The sequence below is a fragment of the Psittacula echo genome, assembly GCF_963264785.1.
Source record: "Psittacula echo genome assembly, chromosome: 4".
NCBI lineage: Eukaryota > Metazoa > Chordata > Aves > Psittaciformes > Psittacidae > Psittacula > Psittacula echo.
The window spans coordinates 43,925,244-43,946,766 of record NC_137738.1 but is presented as its reverse complement, the minus strand read 5'-3'; the positions used below and the strand labels follow the sequence as shown (position 1 = coordinate 43,946,766).

Here is a 21,523-nt window from a genome sequence, read left to right as displayed (position 1 = left end):
TCCTATAGAAATCTGGGGCTGTAATATATAATGTATATAATCGCATAAATAAACAGAATTGCAGAAAAGTTCTATAAACAATTTCTGCTAAAACAGAAAATCTGTTTAATCAATGGAGTTTCATGTCCAATTATAGTAGGAGATGCTCAGCTTGCTGCCAGACTTTTTATGCAACCATTCCTTCAATCATTTTGTATAGAGACACACACTTAACACGTACTCATCAACAGCATCCATCCACTCAGACCCTACCTCTAGTTCTGTATGCAATAAATGGGAAACAATAAAATTATAATTTATGTTAGAAGAGACCTCCAGAGGCTATCTAGTTCACCATCTTGCTTAATTAGACCATACTGCTCAGGGCGCTATCCAATCCCGAACATCTGCAAGGACAGAGACTCCCACAGCCTCCCTGCGTAACCTGTTCTGGTATTTAACCACTCTAATGGTACAAAAAAATTCCTAATATCTAGCTGGAATTTCCTGTGTTCCAGCTTGTCTGTTGCCTCTCACCCTATTATCATGCACCACTGAGAATAGTCTAGCCGTATCTTTTGAGTACCCTCTGATAAGGTTGTTGTAGACAGCAGTATGGTTTCCCCTTAGCCACCCTAGGTATGCAAATACACATGGTACTGGGGAGAAGAGGAATGCATGTGTGTGTGTACATACACAACAGTATTCATGCATGCCTGTGTATATATATGAAAGGTCTAAACCAGAAAAATTAAATTGAAGAGTAGGGAAAGGTCTGCATCTATATACCGGGGTGTGAACAGACAGGGAAGAGATGTATAGCACGTAGAGAGACACAGGCAGGATGTATGTGTGTGTATTTGGGTCACTCCAGAGGCTGCCCAGCCACAGTACGATTTCTCCGCCTAAACGGTCTCTCCCCTTATGTATTTGGTCTGGCAATTCAATGTAATTTATTAATCCTCAAAACAGGCTGTTTCAGCCACAAACTTAGTATTAAAAAAGAGTATCAAGAAAAGCAATTTTTCACAAAAAATGTGAACTTCAAAGTTTCTACAGAGAAACTGTGGAAAAAAAGGAAGTTTACAAATGAGCAACATGGAATCATTCTGTGCAAGACGTATTTCAGGTTAGCTTCATGACAGCTCTAAACATGCAGCATTGCTTGGGCTTCTATAACCACTAGACTACAATATTAACAACCTTACAAACTTTAAATGGAAAACTGAAGAATTTCACCCATCACACTCAAAGCCTTGTATTAGAATTACAGTTAAGCTTCACTAACAGCCACCCACTATAAAGTCAGCTCCGCATCACTGAGCTTTCCAGTTCTCGAGTACATATAAAACAGGGCAAATTTTCGGATGGCATTTCTGTTTTGAAAAGTACAACTGAAATCTAGTAAGTGCTCATAGTTGGTGACTCATTATATTTCAGTAATTAAGTCTTAACAAAACCAACAGAATGAGCCTTTTCTAGAAGTTGGGGGTTTTTACCGAAGACATGAGCCAGTACTGGGGCAAAGAGATCATAGTTCCAGTTTTTAAGAGCAGCAACCAAAACAGAATAAATTATGAGGTCCTACTGCTATACTTGCTACTCCTCTAGCAAGCAACACATCAAAACAATGCTGTGGTCATATTATTAAAATATGGTGATTTAATTACACTGTTATTGTTTTTCTTTTAGTCTTGCTCAGTTAACAGAATGACATCTGAAATCAAAGAACCACACTGAGCTGGTGAACAGCAGAACTACACAGGTACAGAAAATGAGCTCTGCACCTTGGATTTTCCTCGCACTTGTCTTACCCCAAAACTGACACACACCCATTGGGAAAAGGGAAAGAAAAGTGTAACTTTGAGAAAAAAAAAAAAAAGGAAAACAACAAACAAACCAACAAGTCTGCATCTGCTTTGTGCTACAAGAACTGAAAAACAACAGTTACCTTAAACTGTCTTGTTTTCCCAGATGAAAAGTAAGACTTCTGCTAGGCTTAGGAAACTGCAGATAGAGATGCTGAGTATGGGCAACTGCATATTCAAGTGGCACTGTAAATATGGATGCATCTCCCACTTTTTCCGCTTATCTAAGAGGGTTTGGTGAGTTTTGCTCAGACTGCACACTTTAATGAGGGAGGACTCTATTGTTAGTGCCCCTCCCTCTATTCACAGGCAGCAAAGACCTGTCAATGAAAGCCTCAGAAAACATCACTGTAAGTGTTCAGTGAGTCCTCTCCCAAGGTTAAACAGCATTACTTTAAAAATAATTAAGCTATAGTAATGAACTGTGTTCACGCTGTGTCAACAAAACTATCCAGCAAACCAGTCTTACAAGGACAAGAATCCCACATCCATTCCTGAAAGAGACTGCAGGTGAATCCTGGGACCCTAGCAGCAGGGTACATATGAGCTGTTTATAGCAGTCAAGTCCCCTGGACCAAAGGGTAACCACACCATCAGATCAGGCTGCATGCAGACACAATGCAACACGCTAACATAGCTCTCTTTCAGGTTCTCCTACTGATTAAGAATTAAATGTTCCGTTTGCTCTTCCAGGAGCACTGCTTTTTGCCTAGTCTTACATAAAATAACTTGCTTGCATTTCTTGCAACTGAGCAGTATAAATACACAAGTATAAATATGGTTCACTTTTTAAGCCAAATAGCAAAATGACAATAAATCAAGTTATTTCAGGGATATTTTTTTTTTTCCTTTATTGTTCATATAAAATGCATCTTTGCAAATGTGTTTATACTGTATTTTAGTGGCCAAATAACATCCTTCAGCAAGCATCCTTAGGAAAATCACAGGAATATTATTTTTAACCTTTATGAACTGGAAGTCTGTTTGGAACTTAGTTTGCTACAATAAATCAAACATGGACAAATTTCTTTATTTAATGCTGTTATGAAGAATGTACTGCCTACAAGGCACAGATGGGCACAAAAAGCCCAAACAGCTGCCTTCAATTAACCCTCCTTTCCAAGGCAGGCAGGAACAGATGAGTCCTAGGCCTAGGCAGCCTGCCTCATTCCGAAGGAAGTAAAGGACAGGGCAGTGGTAGAGACAACCTTACAGGCAGGTCAAGAGGTATCAGAGAGTGGCACAGGAGAACATGCTGGGTGATGTGAAAATAGCAGTAAAGTGGGGGGAGGTGGTATCATCCTTATAATTCTTACATGGGGGGCAGGTTGCTTAATGAGTACAAATCCCTCCTCCTCTCCCTAACTTCTGTGTTGACAAAGCTACCTTGACAGCAGAGTATTAGTTTACTAACACGGCAGGAACAGCATACTGACTTCTTTTGCAAGTACATTTTAGACCTGGAGAAGCTCTCCAGCACGAAATACAGAGGGCTGCCACGCTTTCCATCTGTCTAATGACACTCTGCATTTCTGTCGACCAGACTTGCACAGATCTCTTATCTCCCAGGACAAGTATCCAGGCACTAAGTGCTTAGCCTCACAGATCATGTCATGACTCCCACACAAAGGTCTCTGAAATCAGAGACCAAAGCTCTGGTTTGACAACAGAAATTCATATTTTTGCATTACTAAAGTATTTTGTATTTCTGTGGCATTTATCACCCAAAACTCTAGAAGGCTTTACAAACAGTTATCAATTTCCTCATGGGAAACCAGCTGTTAGCACCACCATTTTACAGATTTAAATACACAGAAGAAAATTAACATAGCAATCTGTTGTAAAAACACATTACAATAAGGCTGGTTTTGTTTTACTTTACTGACTCTTCCCTGCAAGGCAGCCGCAAACACCAAATTTGTGTAGGTAGTACTCCTATGAGAAAATGAGATGGAAGAAACACTTCCCCCTCCCTGTGAAAAATAATGCTCCCTCAGACACCCCAGGGGCAGTAAGCTCATTAGCATTTAAATACATCTGTAAATACTAACAGGTTTAGACAAAGCATACAAGAACTGTAATCTTTTAAAAATACAACATCCTTACCTGCTATTCCTATGAAGACTGTCAGACCAAAACAAAGAAAGAATACTACAAAGACCAGAACAAAGTGCCGTTTGGACAGTGTATATAATCGCATAGGTGCCAGCCTACAGGAAGCAAAAGAAAGCAATGAATCAGTTGTCAGTCATACTTTTAAAAGGAGGGAGAGAACAAACCCCATTCATTCCTCACTCAGAAAAATAAACCAAATTCTGAGGTAACATTAAGGAAAAAGAAAAAAAAGCAATGCTGTTTTATAGAGCAAAGGTAACTGCTAGGAATTATTAAACATACGTATACACATGCACGCCCATGCCCCAAAATGTATGAATTTTGCCCACTCTTTTTATGCCAGGGTTTTCTACTGTCCTAGGACTTGAGGTTGAAAAAGCATTTCCAGAGCTAGAAAAAGTGGTTTTCGTTCATACATTAATAAGTTAAACATCCAAGACACCATGTCTCCTGCAATGACAGCTTAACCTAAAGAGACTGACGTCAGTAACAACTCAGTTACCTGCACAGGGTCTTGATGAGTTTTCTGCACCCTATATATATAACTACACTTCCTCCCTGAAGGGTCATCCCTAACACGGAGTAAAGCAGAACCCCAAATCTGCTAGATGCTCAGATCCTGCATATTCCTGCCTGAAGGCTACCAAAGCTTGGAAAATAGAAACCTGAACTTAAGTTCATTAATAGACACTTAAATACAAATACACATGAAAGCAATGACATCTCTTCACAGCTGTTTGGTGGTTATCCTTAAGTTAAAGACAAAACAGAGAGGAAAAAAAGTACTGAAAGAACCAACTGCTTTCCTTTTGAAACAGGTAACTTCCAGTTCTGTTAGCTTAAAGGAAAGTTGATCAAAGACTTAATCCTACATAATGTATCCCTCCTCTATCTCTCTTTTTGTTAACCGCATAGTTCAAAAAACGACAAACCCCGACGTTTCAAAATACAGCCAACATTTCTTTTTGAGTTATGCCGTAACTGAGCCACTGTACAGCTGATTTGTGCTGCTGTTCCGGTAGTTATGATCACAGAAAGCTGTACAGTTTATATGGGAAAGCTATAGGATTGGAGGTGGGGCTGTTTTCTGATAAAGTTGTATGAGCACCATCATGGAAAGAAATGATACTGTAAGACTTTAATGACAGTGCTCCCTTTCAGCTTGGAATAAAACTTATTTTCACTAGCTGAACAGTGCTCTTCCTGATTAACCACATTATGAAGAAATGCAGAAAAGGTGGTGGAATCCTTTCCATAAGCCCAGCCTGAATTCTGGGACCAGGTACGGCATGCCTGCATATCTGGCAGCCCTTAAAAGCAAGGCAAACAATTCACTTTAAACCAGTAAAAAAGATTTATTAATAACTTTTGTTTTCTAAGAATCACTGCATTCTCTCCAAAGGAGGCACTACAAAAATAATTACTTTATTCCTTTACTATAAAGATTGACAGACGCAAAGCTTAATTTAGCTCATGAAGGAGACTAGGAAGGGAGGAAACCTCAACAGAAGTAATGAGAACTACAAGCAAGTAACTGTAAATGTTACAAGTCTGAACAAACTGGCTGTACAGGATTCAAGCCATAGCACCTGCAGAGTGCAACTTGCTTTGCCACATGCTGTTAGGCAGAGCAAAAACACAGCAGCCTAACAAGTCCTAACAGTTGATTACATAGGCAAAAAAAGGTAAATTGTACATTAAATTATTACAGTCATAAACAGGAACAGATCAGATCTCTGTCACAGAGATCATCACACAGAATTCTCACAGACACTAAATACACTATTTAAAGTTGACTTTGAAAAATGCCAATTAATAAAGGCATTTCAAACCAGAACTTGTCTGTACAACTTTTCCAGGGATGTAACTACGGCATTTTCCTTAAATCAACATCTTAAAACCTCAGCCTTCATGCATTTAAACTTCTTTAAAGCTATTACACCTGTACTAGTACTAAACTAACTAACTAAAGTACATTTTCCTGTTTGTTCCAAGGGTTCCTTCAGTTCCCCAGATGACCTGGTATTCCCTGTCTGCCTAAGAACACCCATGCATGGGATATCATGCATCAAGATATATCTTGAGAGACCAAAACACTAATCTTAACAAGAAAATCCTTCATCTATAAAAATGGTACATAAAATGCTGATATGCCTAAATTAACTGTAAGGGTCCAAGTGCATACCAAATGCTTCATGAGAGAGCACTGAGGATCACTTTCAATATACAGAACCAGGTCTGGATGGGAAAGTCCATGAGTCGAGAACTGCTGACGACTGGAAGAGTATCAGATACACGCAGGAAAGTATCACATATGCTTGTGCTGTTTGTAACAGCTTACATCAGGGCATCAACAGCTACAGCCCGATGCAGGACACTTCTGACTTGCTACACATATTCCTAGTTCTTTTGATAAGATTCCTAATTCCAAATTTTTACAGACATTTCAAAATGCATAATGTGAACATGAAAAGCAGCTTCACCTCCACAGTCCTTACAGAAAAGTCACCGGAGTTTGCCACCCAGCCAACACTCACAGTGTTACAGCCTTTGGTAATTATCACCTTCCGTTACTCATATGCCAGAGCACAGATGTGCTTGCAAGCTTTCGAAGAAACACGTTCCAGACATTGCCTCATTCTTTATTCCAACTCCTCTCCAGGCAGTGCAACACCTATAAGTCAAAATGGGTAGGTGCACACCCACCTAAAACCAGTCATACTGGCACTTAACAAAGAGAAGAGACCAGAGAACACTGTGTTTTCCCTTTTTCTGAAGAGAAACTCCTGCAGTCTCATTTAAGCCACTGATGGTTTGTACTACTTTACAGGTCAGTAAGACAACACAGATACTTTTTGTAAAAGCAAATGTAAGAACTCAGCCAAATCCTAACTGCATTTATCATGACAGCAAACAACTTACAGCATTCCCATTGGGTGTCTGATCCTTGCTACAGTAACAGAATTTCCTTGTGTGGTTCAAGTGTCTCTTATCAACCTATCACCAGCTGACAAAGCAAGCAGATTAAATTATCTTCCTGTACATTCATTGTTTAACATCTGCCTTTTGGAAAGAGACCATATAAAGTTTATTAACCTACAGAAGTGCAAGTTGATGATCCCCACTAACAGCTTTCATATACCTGAAAAGCCTAACAAGGAATATAATGTTTGAAAGGCATTTACAGGAAAAATTAAGAAGGTTACTCACTCTCGAAGCACCTGTTCAAATGAGTAAAGAACTGTGCTTTGCTTCCTTAACAGAAGATGCTTTATTTGGCTTGGCCAAGGCAGTCCAAAGCGCAGGACTGGACATCCAAGCGCCTGCAGATTTTTCAGGCAGCTTCCTCCACCTGCACTGAGTTTTATCCTAACTCAGACAGGAATTAAATATTCTATAATTAAATTGGATATGTCTGAAACTAATTGCAAAGGAGCAGAAAGCACTGAGATACAAACAGATAAAACATTATACTTAGACATCACAAATAAAGTCAGTAAAGACTCAACTGCATTAATGCAACCTATGCTAGAGTGAACTATGGAAATGCACTCCCATAAAAACTGCAGTCTTTCAGTAGCTGTTCACACACAAAATGTAGAGGTAAGTTAACTCTTGCTCTATGAGTAAAAGCTTTGGCTCAAATGGGTAAGCAAAATATTTCTTAGGCTATTCCTCATCTTCAAATCACCTCTCATACCTGCACAACAGTCTTAACCAGAGTAAAGACCATCAAGAAAAACAGAGTCTCTTATACGATAGTTTTCACTTAAGACTCCCACTTTACAGATGGGAAAGCTGTGACAAAATCGGGATTAAACAGTAGGTAGCACAGAATTCATACTAAAATCAGAAATAACTTACTTTTACGCACAGCAGCTTCTCTGTCATACTGCCTTCAACTGCTCTATTTTAGGCTCGCTGCCAAATAAAACCATCAAAACCACTCTGATTTAAATTATTACATATGCTACCTACATCCATAGTACTGGCTCTGTCTGTACACACCACACCTTCTTACTGTTTAAAGACACTGGTTGCTTTGTGTCCCTCAGGAGACCTTGAATTTCTTCTTGCAGATGTAGTCCACAGTGGTTAATAACTAATGAGGCAGCACATGACTACATAAACAGATGCATATAATTAACATAGCACTTTTATAGGACAAATGACAGCTAACCGTGAGTATGCTAAACAGCTTGTGTGCATGGGGTGGGTCTGGCTTTTCTTTTTTACGTGTCCCTGTTTGTTCTACTCATTGAAGTCTGAATGATTAGTCACCACTATGGCTCTGTCCAAGCGAAGACATATCCGGGAAAACAAGTTTTGCTTTTTCTTAACAGATCTAATATGAGAGTGGAGATAGAGTAGGGGTTATTCACTGCAGAAGAGAAAAAAAGCACAGCGTTATCTTACTGAAGTGGATAGTCACGCTCGGGTTTTCTGACTGCCGAACCACAGCCTCACACATATTGATTTAACCCTCGGTGATCTTATTTCCTCAATAAGAATTAACGTGTATAAGCTGAAGGACGGGATTCACCTCTTTACAGAGAAAAAGCTTAAATCACTGCACCCGGCCAGCGGAAGGCATTTCTTCTTCCCGCCCCGGACCCGGACCCAAGCCAAGCAGCACATCCCGCCCCGGCAGCCTCGGTCGGTGGGCGCGCCCTCCTCCACCCCGAGACCTCGCGGACCGCCGGCAGCTCCGCTCGGACGTGGGGACGCGCCCCTCCGGCCGTTCAACGGCTGCTCCCGCCGCCAGCGTGAGGGCGGACGCGCCAGCCCCCACCCGGCCCGCCACACGCGACCACCCCGCTCCTCCTCCCCGCCCGCCACTCACGGCTCCATCCCGGTGCCGCATGCGCGGAGGCAGCGGCACCTCCGCCCCCCGCCCTCGCCCGGGAGCTGCCGCCGCTGCCGTGGCACGATCGCGAGCGGTGCCTCGCGGCGGCTTCCGCGTGCGTCACCCGGCCGCCACGCGACCCAGGAGACGTCACGGTAGCCCCCGCCGCGGGGCCGAAGGGCGACGCTGTTGGCGGCGGCGCTACGGCGAGCCGGAGGGGACACGGGCCGTGTTCTGCGGGTCGCGCCCGGGCACGGAGCAGCCCAGGTGGCCAGGGCCTGGCCTGCGGCCTGAGCGGCAAACCGCCTCTTTCCCACAGCGGGAGCCGCCGGGGCGGGCAAGGGGCGCGGTCGCGGGCCGCCGGCCCGCCCAGGTAGCCCCCAACTGCCGCCAGAGGGAGAGAGAGCGAGCTGCCTCTGGAAGCAGCTGGCCCCGGCGCTGAGCTTCGATGCTTTGAAGCGCCACCTCAGTGACCAGGCGTGGGGTGCGAACGTGTGGCTCGTTCTTGCCGCTGAACACCCCGTTCTGTTGGGGGGACAGCTGTGATTTACACATTACCAGGGCCTTTTCCCAGCTTGTATTGTAGTAGCAGCAACCACATTCGTCAGAGAGACGTTTACCCTTAGAAAATACGTAAGACAGAGAAGAGCTTCTGAATCCGATTTAAACAAAAAAGGAAGAAAAAAAAAAGATTATAAAATTCAATCCCTTTCAGGCGTAAGGACTGATGTGACTTACCCACACCGAACATGTGTGTTAAGTGCCCATTGGAGATAGCTGCCTGGCTTGTAAACGATTCATTTTTTTTCCCCAGCCTGGTGGGAAAAGGCAATGGCTTTTCATGGAATGAAAATGCCATCACTGCAGTCCCCTGCATGCAGCTTAGTGGTATTCAAGAGGCGATTAATGCATCATGCTCACAGAGAACCCAGTCAGCTCGCAAACACTAGACATGAAATGGTAGGAGTAAGCTATTACTTCAAACGCGCTATTTAATAAACATCCCCAGATCACACCTTACACTACTTCACTGTTGCACAAATGCTGAGATGAAGTTTGTCCTGCTTTCCTATTAAACGTCCCGAGATTGAGCAACAAAGATTTGTCAACCCATCCACTGGGGAGCGATGGTAAAAACCAGGCAGTTCTAGGGGCTTGCACAGTTACATTTTGTATTAATTTGTGATAGCTCTCATAGAAAGTCTGCATTTTAGTTATTTAAACGTGGGGATACCTGGTGCCTAATTGAGAATGACATTCAGAGTGACCTCCTGGCTTTGGTGTTTGTCATATACGTAAGGTAGAGCCATCTCAGTGTGACCCCAGAAATATTTAGATATATCAGTCAACGTGTAATTTAAAAATTCAGCTCTTCAACAATTGAATACTTCCATTAAAAGCTTACTTAGATGGTAAGACAGTTTTATTGCAATTACTTTTAAAAGGTACTTCACATTAATAATATTACTAATTTCATTCAGTTGCCCTACGGGTAATTCATATGATCCCTGGTGATCGGTGGGATGCAGTACGTCTCATGTAACACCCCTGAAGCCAAAAGAAACATGCTGGGAATTAATTCAGTCATTGATACTGGTGTTTATCCCATCAGTTAGATCTGTGATTTATAGCACTGATGATTACTTAGTAATCTCATAAAAAGGCTGTCTTGAGACAAGCATAATATGAAGTGATGAAGGGAAGTCATTTAGAAATTTTAAATCAATAAGAATCACTGCTGTAGGGCAGAAAATAAAGCTTTGAGTAGTCAGGGCAACACAAAAAACTGCATTTGCTCAGAACAAGACAGCACTGCAAGTCACAAGTTGAGGTCATTAGGTCACAGGTGACTATGACATGCATTGTGTAGCTTTCAGCACACTTCAAGTTTTCCCTGGCCAGAAAACTTACATGCATCTGTGACCATTTCCACTGTTCTAGGAGGTACAGCTGCAGGCTGCTGCCATTTCTGTGCACACATCTGAGCTATTTGGATGATGGCTCTGGCACTCAGGTGTCTCACTAAGGTGAATGACATTATTCTCCTTAAAACAAAAATACATTCTCATTGCAGGGGTACGAAATTGAAGCACAGAGAGATTAAGTCTTGTCAAAAGACATTTAGAGAACAGTGTGGGTGGCATGGACTCACAGAATCATGGAATACCAGGGGAAGGGACTTCAAGAATCATCTGGTCCAACCTTTCTAGGCAAACATGACCTAGACTAGATGGCCCAGCACCCTGTCCAGCTGAATCTTACAAATGTCCAGTGCTGGGGAATCCACCACTTCCCTGGGGAGATTATTCCAATGGCTGAATTATCTCATTGTGAAAACTTTTCCTCTTTTGTCTGTTCGGAATCTCCCCAAGAGTAACTTCTGCCCATTACCCCTTGTATTTTCCATGTGACTCCTTGTAAAAAAGACAGTCTCCATCTTCTTTGTAGCCACCCTCTAAATACTGGAACATGGTGATAAGGTCTTCCCTGGAAATAAATTCTCCCCTGAGCGTTCTTTTCTGAAGGCTGAGCAAACCTAGTTCATAGAATCATATAACCATAGAATAGTTAGGGTTGGAAAGGGCCTTAAGATCACCTAGTTCCAACCCCCCTGTCATGGGCAGGGACACCCCACACTAAACCGTGTCACCCAAGGCCCTGTCCAGTCTGGACTTGAACACCACCAGGGATGGAGCATTCACAACTTCCCTGGGCAACCCATTCCAGTGCCTCACCACCCTCTCAGTAAAGAATTTCTTCCTTATATCCAATCTAAACTTCTCCTGTTTAAGTTTGAACCCGTTACCCCTTGTCCTGTCACTACAGTCCCTAATGAAATAGTCCATTCCCAGCATACCTATAGCCCCCCTTCAGATACTGGAAGGCTGCTATGAGATCTCCATGCAGCCTTCTCTTCTCCAGGCTGAACAGCCCCAACTTTCTCAGCCTGTCTTCATACGGGAGGTGCTCCAGTCCCCTGATCATCCTTGTGGCCCTCCTCTGGACTTGTTCCAACAGTTCCATGTCCTTTTCATGTTGAGGACACCAGAACTGCACACAATACTCCAAGTGACGTGTCATGAAAGCAGAGGAGAGGGGCAGGATCACCTCCTTCGACCTGCTGGTCACGCTCCTCTTGGTGCAGCCCAGGATACAGTTGGCTTTCTGGGCTGCGAGCGCACAATGAAGCCGGCTCATGTTCATTTTCTCATTGACCAACACCCCCAAGTCCTTCTCCGCAGGGCTGCTCTAAATCTCTTCTCTGCCCAACCTGTAGCTGTGCCTGGGATTGCTCCGACCCAGGTGTAGGACCTTGCACTTGGCATGGTTACACTTCACCAGGCTGGCATCAGCCCACCTACAAGTGTGTCAAGGTCCCTCTGGATGGCATCCCTTCCCTCCAGCGTATCAACCAAACCACACAGCTTGGTGTCATCGGCAAACTTGCTGAAGGCGCACTCAATCCCACTGTCCATGTCACCGACAAAGATGTTGAACAAGACCGGTCCCAACACCGATCCCTGAGGGACACCACTCGTTACTGGTCTCCAGCTGGACATTGAGTCATTGACTACAACTCTTTGTGTGCGGCCATCCAGCCAGTTCTTTATCCACCGAGTGGTCCACCCATCAAACTGATGTCTCTCCAATTTAGAGACAAGGATGTCATGTGGGACAGCATCAAACACTTTGCACAAGTCCAGGTAGATGACGTCAACTGCTCTACCCCTGTCCATCAGTTCCGCAGCCCCATCAGAAGGCCACCAAATTGGTCAGGCAGGATTTCCCCTTAGTGAAGCCATGCTGGCTGTCACCAAGCACCTTGTTGCTTTTCATGTGCCTTAGCATGCCTTCCAGGAGAATCTGCTCCAAGATTTTGCCAGGCACAGAGGTGAGACTGACTGATCTGTAATTCCCTGGGTCATCCGTTTTTCCCTTCTTAAAAATGGGGGTTATATTTCCCTTTTTCCAGTTGTCAGGAGCTTCACCTGACTGCCATGATTTTTCAAATATGATGGACAGTGGTTTAGCAATTTCATTTGCCAGCTCCTTCAGGACCTGAGGATGGATTTCATCAGGTCCCATGGACTTGTGCACGTTCAGGTTTTTAAGATGGTCTTGAACCAGATCCTTTCCTAAAACTCTTCTAGTTCTCTCAGCCTCTCCTCATACAGCAGGTTTCCCAGTCCTTGGATCATCTTTGTGACCCTACTCTGGACCCTCTCCAGCCTGTAAATGTGCTTGAAAAAGCTGGAAATCCAGCTCACTTCAATTAGCCACACAGATGGGAACACATCTCTCTTTGCCTTCTACCAACTGTCAAAGGCTTGTGAATACATTGTAAACACAGACTCTGCACCCTCTAAGTTTTGTGAAAAGAGTGCCATTGAGTTTACAAACTAAATACTCTGAGGGAAGTCACTGTGAAACCCTACTCCTTCCACAAACACAGAGTCACTCAGAGTCTCACTCTGCTTTCCTACTTGCAAGAAGGTGTTCAGGGGAGAAATAGTGCAAGAAGCTACTGTCTGCCTCATCCAGTGTAGAAACCAGACGGTATATAGAGAAGGAGGCTGGCAGACTGATCTGTGAAAAAGCAGGCTGAATGCTACCTCAGCTGGGATTCTACTTACACTAACCACCTTAGCATCAACGCTATACTTTCATGACCAGTTTATACATTTTTTGGCTCATACCTACAGCTTTAGTGACAAAAGCTGAAATGCAGCTTCTTGGCAGCTCTTTGGGTTTTGCCAGCACAAATATTTGTGCAGTAGAGAGGTGAACTAAGTAATGGAAATTAACTGAGTTAAAAGTCACTCAGGAGAAAAAAAAAGGGCATTCTGCTGGATTGCTTGCTCAGTCGCTGTGCAGCTACAGAAATATTTGTGGGCAGACAAGGAAGAGAGCAGAAATGTGTGACTAGGGAAAGAGAGCTGGGATGGATTCTTCTAGCTGCAGAGCCAGCTAGTAGCAATCATGGAGCTGAGGTGTTAGTCTCCTCTGCCTGCTGCTTCAAACCTTCTCACCCTCACTGTGTACTTCACACTGGAGTCATTCTGGTTCTTCCTGCAGTTGCCAGACCCATTGGGGAGCCCTGGAAAAACAAAGGGAAGGATACCAGCTGTGGCTTGAGGCAGCCACTGAAGATCCCACCTGGGTCTAGGCTGAATTGGCATGAGCCTTCAGGAAATTTGACTGCAGTTCTCCAGCAAGGTCTTGCTGACCCCTTGGCTTCTCAGAGACTTGCACTTTGAGCACTTGGGAAAGATTTTAAGAAGGTGGGAAGAAGCGTACCCTTATCACAGAAGTCCTCTCTGCAAGCTTCAAGTTTCTTTTCTGAAGCATGTGAACACTAGTTTCTCTAAGGAAAAACAAACAGCTTCTCATTATTGCTGAGTCAAATGATCTGCTATTCTCTTTCTGCCAAAGGAGCAGAACCACTGTGAATGAACTTTTCCCAAACGTTTTGAAAAGTAGCTATGTCTTAATGAACTGGAAACACTAACAGAAGATGCTGAGGAAATAAAAACATTGGTATCATCCATACATATCTCTTCTGTTCCCCATATAAGGAACATCAAGCATTAATTAAAACTGTGAGTTAAATAATATGTTTCATGATGTCCGATATATAGTCTTTTCTTTTTGATGTACAAAATGTCATATTGTTGCGTGACAGGAGTTTAAGATGTATCCCTTATTTAAAGCAGGGCGGATTGTAGGTCTTTTGTCTTAATCTCTGGGCATTATTACTAAATTGAGCATCAACACTGTGCTTCCCTATATAAGCTGACCGGCCAGTGGGATGTGTTCATTAACCTAGAAACTGATTTTTCAAGAATACCAGGTTGTTACTTATAGTTATGCAACCCTGATGTCAGGCCACAATTTGGCCACCCTTCTGTTCCCTCTTCTCTATCAGGTTTAATTGCTTGCTTTCCTACCAAAGTGCTTTCAGCATGCTGAACTCTCTGAGGTTAGCTAGGGGATAGAGTTATGAAACTCTGACTGGGAGGCCTGGTGTGTTCTGGTAAGCTTTGTATATCTCACTGACAACACATGGAAGAGATAAAAATGTATCTATTTTAGAAACATCGATATTAAGCTCTTTTCATACCAATAGTTTACTTCAAATTGCTTAGTGCAGTAAGGGAGCTCTCCATCAACATTCCCTGCCCTGCCATCTTGGCATGGAGGCATGCTAGTGGGGAGAGGAATACATTAGAGTGGGAAGGAGAGATACCAGCCAACAAACTGCTCATTCAAGTGGCTTACTTGGAGCAATCCTGAAGTTGCTGTAATAAATATGATACGCTTTATGATAACCCTTAGGACTGATGGGAGAGTGTAACACTTTTCCCTTCTGCCTTCTCTAAGCTTATCTACTGCACCAAGCATCTCCTCATGTACCACATGCTAATATTAGGTGTGCTAAGCCCAGACCAACCTTGTATTGTGGTTACCAGCGAGGTTAGTAATACCGCACTCATTAGCCTGTAAATATACAGTCTCTTTTACAAACTTACCATGAGGTGCCATGTCTGCCTAAGGGAACTATTAACCCAGACAGATGGCATTGATCAGTGTGCTGAGCCATGGCTAACTCTGCTCTTACATCTCTCACATAGCTGGGTAAATAAGCACTTGCTCATGGGGAAATACCCCAGGAGGCACAACGTAGAGACTATTCTGGGCTGTTGGGCAGAACAAACTCACTGACATGGACATCCCTTCATTTCTTTAGTGTGGATGAGTGCCCTGGGGCTGTGCGGAGTGAGGACAGTGTAGCCTGGGGTGGCTGAGGAGCCTGCCACCATCAGTTGTTGCCCCTGGGCAAAGAACAGGCTGCTCACAGACAGCTGCTGAACCACATTTTCAAGAGCACTGTGCTTTAAAGGAAACCATCGCCAAAAGATGTCACTAAACTGGGACAGCCTCCGAGCTGAATCAGAAGTGACTCAGCCATCCATGCAGCGACAGGACAGTTACTTGGGCAACACTTTCATCAGCCGTCTCTGAGATAGGTCATCCTCTTGCACCAAATCCTGTTGCTGAGGACAACCACATACCCACACAGCCTACAATGAGCACCCCCAGTCAATAAAGCCATTTCCCTGCCAGTCACAAAGGAGACTGCTTGTTGGTTTTCCATTTCTGTATCAGCTCTGCTCCATGGCTTTCCAGTTTTGAGCTTCCCTGTTGGCACTCAGAGAAGGATGTCCATATAGAAATCACGAGTGAGGCTGCAGCAGCCAAGTTTGATTTTTTTCTAGAAAATATTGATTACTTGTAAGCTCCCACCCCAGCCCTCTCCTTCCCTACCACTTAATGGACTAGATTGCTCCATTTCCAAAGAGGTATAGGAAACCACCAGCTGATGGCCCAATGGCGCTACTCAACCAGTGGGAGGGGAGACTGGAGTGGCTGATGGCCTCACATTTATGACTACAGTGTGTGAAAGGGGAAGACCATACTTTTATATGGTTTTACCATCTCTTGATTTTGTTAGTCTGGTATAAGATATTCTTTGCTTTTAGTAACCTGATTATTTTAGAGAACCTCCTTGAAGTAAAGACAAGCCACACAGCATTTCCTTGGTCAAATTTCCAAAATTCCAGTGAAGATCTCCATTACATCCATAAATGTGCTCATCTGTAAGTTGACCAAACATACTGAATAAAATAGAGAGAGAAAAGGATGAAGTATTTAATTCTGCTTCCCACCAGTGAGAGTTGGCTATGAGAAGAATACACGGTAGGATCGAGAAACCCTCCTCCTTACCAGGAATCTAAAAAGCAAGTGCCATTGCTACATCCATCCATAATGCTGATGAGAAACACTCACCAGAACAGCAGGTATGCAGTGACAGTAACAGTAAACTTACTTTAAGCCAGGTCACTTGGGTTAAGATCTTTGGAATGCAGAGAAGTACCAGCATGACTTCTAAGTCACAGAGTGTCATTTTCTTGCCAAAAGCCCAATATCACTCTGTTTCATTCTGCAGCTGATCTCTCTTGAGGATACTCTCACTGAAGAGAGGGCAATTTAGCAGTACTCTACAAGCTCATTTGATTCGGTGGAGTAGCATCTTCTCTTTTCAATACAGAAAGTCCCTCTGTACACACTTTAAGTCATAAAACTGAGTTAATAACAATTTCCCTTGGAGAGCTCAAGTTTCTTCTGGAAATAAAGCTGAAGAAATGCCTCTCCTGGGACCTCTGAGTACTTAATTCAAGGCTTATGTCTCTCCTCCTTGAATGTTCTAGTGCCAGTATTCATTATCACGCTGCCAGATGCACACAGGTACATTGCCGTCACTCCTTATCACGTCCCATGGCTTCTCACACCTCTCAGGCTCAGCAACAAGGAGCCATTGCCTTGATAGGAAGGGCCGTGGTTGTGTTCAACTCTGACAGGCTGGCAGGCAGCGTCTCCAAACCCTGTAACTCTCTATGGCCTTTGCTATTGTGAACAATGAGACAATTTCAATCCACAGTCCAGGAGGTTCCTCCAGTGCATTGATGATAACTTTCTGATGCAAATGGTGGAGGAACCAACTAGGAGAGGAGCGCTGCTGGATCTCATCCTCACTAACAAGGAGGGTCTACTTGAAGCAGTAAAGGTTGAGGGCTGCCTCGGTTGTAGTGACCATGAAATGGTGGAGTTCAGGATCTCGTGCGGCAGGAACAGAATAGCAAGCAGAATCGCAACCCTGGACTTCAGCAGGGCAAACTTTGGCCTTTTCAAACAATTGCTGGGGGAAATCCCATGGGCAAGGCTGCTTGATGGTAAAGGGGCCCAAGATAGTTGGTTGGCATTCAAGGACTGCTTCTACCAAGCTCAAGATCAGAGCATCCCGACACGTAGGAAGTCAAGGAAGGGAGCCAGGAGACCTGCGTGGTTAGACAAGGAACTGCTGGGTATGCTCAAGTGGAAGAGGAGAGTTTACAGATCATGGAAGGAGGGGCTGGCCACTTGGGAAGAATATAAGGCTGTTGTCAGAGGATGTAGGGAGGCAACCAGGAAAGCTAAGGCCTCCTTAGAATTAAACCTGGCGAGAGGGGTCAAGGACAACAGAAAGAGCTTTTTCAAATATATGGCAGATAAAACCAACACCAGAGGTAATGTAGGTCCACTGATGAATGGGGCGGGTGCCCTGGTGACAGAAGATACAGAGATGGCAGAGTTGCTGAATGCCTTCTTTGACTCTGTCTACTCTGCTGGAGGCTGTCCTGAGGAGCCCCGTACCCCTGAGGACCCAGAGGAAGTCGGGAAATTGGAGGAGTTTGCCTTAGTTGATGAGGACTGGGTTAGGGAGCAATTAAGCAATCTGGACATCCATAAATCCATGGGTCCAGATGGGATGCACCCGCGGGTGCTGAGGGAGCTGGCTGAAGTCATTGCTGGACCACTCTCCATCATCTTTGCCAAGTCTTGGGAAACAGGAGAGGTGCCTGAGGACTGGAGGAAAGCAAATGTCACTCCAGTCTTCAAAAAGGGCAAGAAGGAGGACCCGGGTAACTATAGACTGGTCAGCCTCACTTCTATCCCTGGGAAAGTGATGGAACACCTTATCTTTGGTGCCATCTTAAGGCATGTCAAGGATAAGAGGGTCGTTAGGGGCAGTCAGCATGGCTTCACCATGCCTTTTATGAAGACATAACAAGGTGGTTGGATTATGGCAGAGCAGTGGATGTGGTCTACCTTGACTTCAGTAAAGCGTTTGACACAGTCTCCCACAGCATCCTCATAGCTAAATTGAGGAAGTGTGGACTGGATGATCAGGTAGTGAGGTGGACGGTGAACTGGCTGAAGGAGAGAAGCCAGAGAGTTATAGTCTATGGGGCAGAGTCTAGTTGGAGGCCTGTATCTAGTGGAGTGCCTCAAGGGTCAGTACTGGGACCAGTATTATTCAGTATCTTCATCAATGACCTGGATGAGGGAATTGAGTGTACCATCAGCAAGTTTGCTGATGACACTAAGCTGGGAGGAGTGGCTGACACGCCAGAAGTGGGACCTGGACAGGCTGGAGAGTTGGGCTGTGAAAAATGTGATGAAATATAACAAGGGGAAGTGTAGAGTGTTACATCTGGGTAGGAACAACCCCAGGTTCCAGTATAGGTTGGGGAATAACCTATTAGAGAGCAATGTAGGGGAAAGGGACCTGGGGGTCCTGGTGGACAGCAGGGTGGCCATGAGCCAGCACTGTGCCCTTGTGGCCAAGAAGGCCAATGGCATCCTGGGGTGTATTAGAAGAGGGGTGGTCAGTAGGTCGAGAGAGGTCCTCCTTGCCCTCTACTCTGCCCTGGTGAGACCGCATCTGGAATATTGTGTCCAGTTCTGGGCCCCTCAGTTCAAGAAGGACAGGGACCTGCTGGAGAGAGTCCAGCGCAGGGCAACTAAGATGATTAAGGGAGTGGAGCATCTCCCTTATGAGGAAAGGCTGAGGGAGCTGGGTCTCTATAGTTTGCAGAAGAGGAGACTGAGGGGTGATCTTATTAGTGTATATAAATATATAAAGGGGGAGTGTCATGAGGATGGAGCCAGGCTCTTCTCAGTGGCAAACAATGATAGGACAAGGGGTAATGGGTACAAACTGGAACACAAGAGGTTCCACTTAAACTTGAGAAGAAACTTCTTCTCAGTGAGGGTGAGGGAACACTGGAACAGGCTGCCCAGGGGGGTTGTGGAGTCTCCTTCACTGGAGACATTCAAAACCTGCCTGGACACCTTCCTGTGTAACCTCATCTAGGTGTTCCTGCTCTGGCAGGGGGATTGGACTAGATGATCTTTTGAGGTACCTTCCAATTCCTAATATTCTGTGATTCTGTGATTCTGTAGTTTATGTTATATAGTAGGAAGAAATTCTTCTCTATGAAGGTAGTGAGGCATTGGAACAGGCTGCCCAAGGAAGTTGTGGACACCTTCCACTAGACGAGGTTGCTCGAAGCCCCATCCAACCTGGTCTTGAACACTGCAAGGGATGGGGCAGCTACAACTTCATCCACATGTTTCTCTGGGCAACCCATTCCAGTGCCTCACCACCCTCATGGCAAAGAATTTCTTCCTTGTATCTACTCTAAATCTCCTTCTGTCAGCTTAAAGGCATCACCCCTTGTCCTGTCACTGTATGTCCTTGTAAAAAGTCCCTCTCCAGCTTTCTTGTAGGCCCTCTTTAGGTACTGGAAGGCTCCTATAACGTCTTCGCAGACCCTGCTCTTCTCCCAGCTGAACAAGCCCAACTCTTCCAGTCTGTCTTTATAGGAGAGGAGCTCCAGGTTTATGATCATCTTTGTCACCCTCCTAAAAGAACTGTATATGTATACGTGTATGTATATGTATATAAAGCACTATAATTCCTACCACCTTTTTTACAAACACCCATGTGTGGCTGAACAGCATTCATTCTCTGTACAGTTCGTGGCATTTGTTTCTCATGATTTTCATTCTACTTTTTCAGGCCCTTCCTCCAATACAAAAATTCTTTCAATTTACATCCCAGTCCTCCAACGCCTTTGGAGTCTCTCCTAGCCTTTAGTCATCTCACGTTAATACTCCTCAGTCATCACTGGTCATTCATGGAAACACAAGACAGGGCCAGGCTTGGAAGAAAGATGGGTGGGCCTGCCCAGTGCATTTGTCCATTTTTACCTCAACCTTTGCCAGCTGCTCTGATTCCCCAGCCAGTTTTGTACCTATTCCAGAATTGCTTCACGGCTGCCCTAGACCATGCTCCCCTCGCTTGCTTTGACAGCAGAAAAGGCGCAGCACGGATGGATGCAGACTAGAATTGCTTTTATCACCTGCACACGGGTATCAGTACGTGAGGGTAGGAGCAGCCCAAAGGTGTGAGGCTTTCTGCCCAGGGCGCTGCGGGATCACGTACCCCGCAGAGCAGCTTAGAGCCGAGCAGAGCGCGCCACCCGCGGCGCCGGGGCCGCTGCCGCCCGCCCGACACAGCGGGGCCCCGTCGCCCGCGGCGTCGCCCGACTGGGGAGGGCCCCTGGGCCAGGGCGGCTGCTCCCGAGTGCATGGCGGGGGGTCCTTGCATGAAGCCCGGCCACAGATCTCCCTATGCTGGTCCCCGCCCCCCCCCCCCCCGAGGCGGCCCCGCTCCCCTCCGGAGCCCCGGCCGAGTGCCGCTGAGCCCACCCCGCGCGAAGCCGGTCGGAGCCGCGGCGGGCGGGCAGGGCCTCGGGTCCCCTGGGGATAACCGCGCCCGTACCGGTAGTAACGGTCATCCTTGTAGGGGGTGAGGTCCTCCTTGATCTCGCGGTAGGTCTCCCGCACCCGCCGGCAGAAGCGCTTGACCTCGCCGCACAGCGGGCTCCCGAAGGCGGCGAAATCCGCCTCCATGCCGACCCTGCCGCCGGCTCAGGCTCCGCGCGCCGCCATGGCGCCCCGCCGCAGCACGCCCGGCGCTGCGCGGCCGCGGGCCGGGGGCGGTGCACGAACCGCGGCGGCAGCTAGGGGCGGGCCCTGGCTGGGGCGGCGGGAGCCGCTTCAGCACCACGGACAGGAGCGGGCAGTGTCACCAGCCCACCCAACGCGGGCAGGGCGCGGGGGCAGGTTGAATGTTCCAGCAGTGCTTAAAATCGATGTCCCAGTTGTTACGGTCTGTTTCACCCTACCAAACGGTGCCAGTTTGCACCGCCAAGGAAGGCCTCACATATGCGTAAAAGACATCCTGTGCTCAATCTGCTTCTCATGG

At 45.5% G+C, this 21,523-nt stretch overlaps 1 protein-coding gene across 1 annotated transcript in view; it reads right to left on the bottom strand.

The window, feature by feature from the left end:
- TMEM181 (transmembrane protein 181) overlaps window positions 1-21,168 on the bottom strand; it is a gene marked incomplete at both ends in the record, with an annotated part of 36,551 nt that extends 15,383 nt beyond the window's left edge. The window contains 2 exon segments of the mRNA XM_080616068.1: window positions 3,954-4,057; window positions 21,038-21,168. Of these exon segments, the coding sequence (XP_080472194.1) occupies window positions 3,954-4,057; window positions 21,038-21,168 (235 nt within the window).
- Window positions 21,169-21,523: the final 355 nt, after the last annotated feature.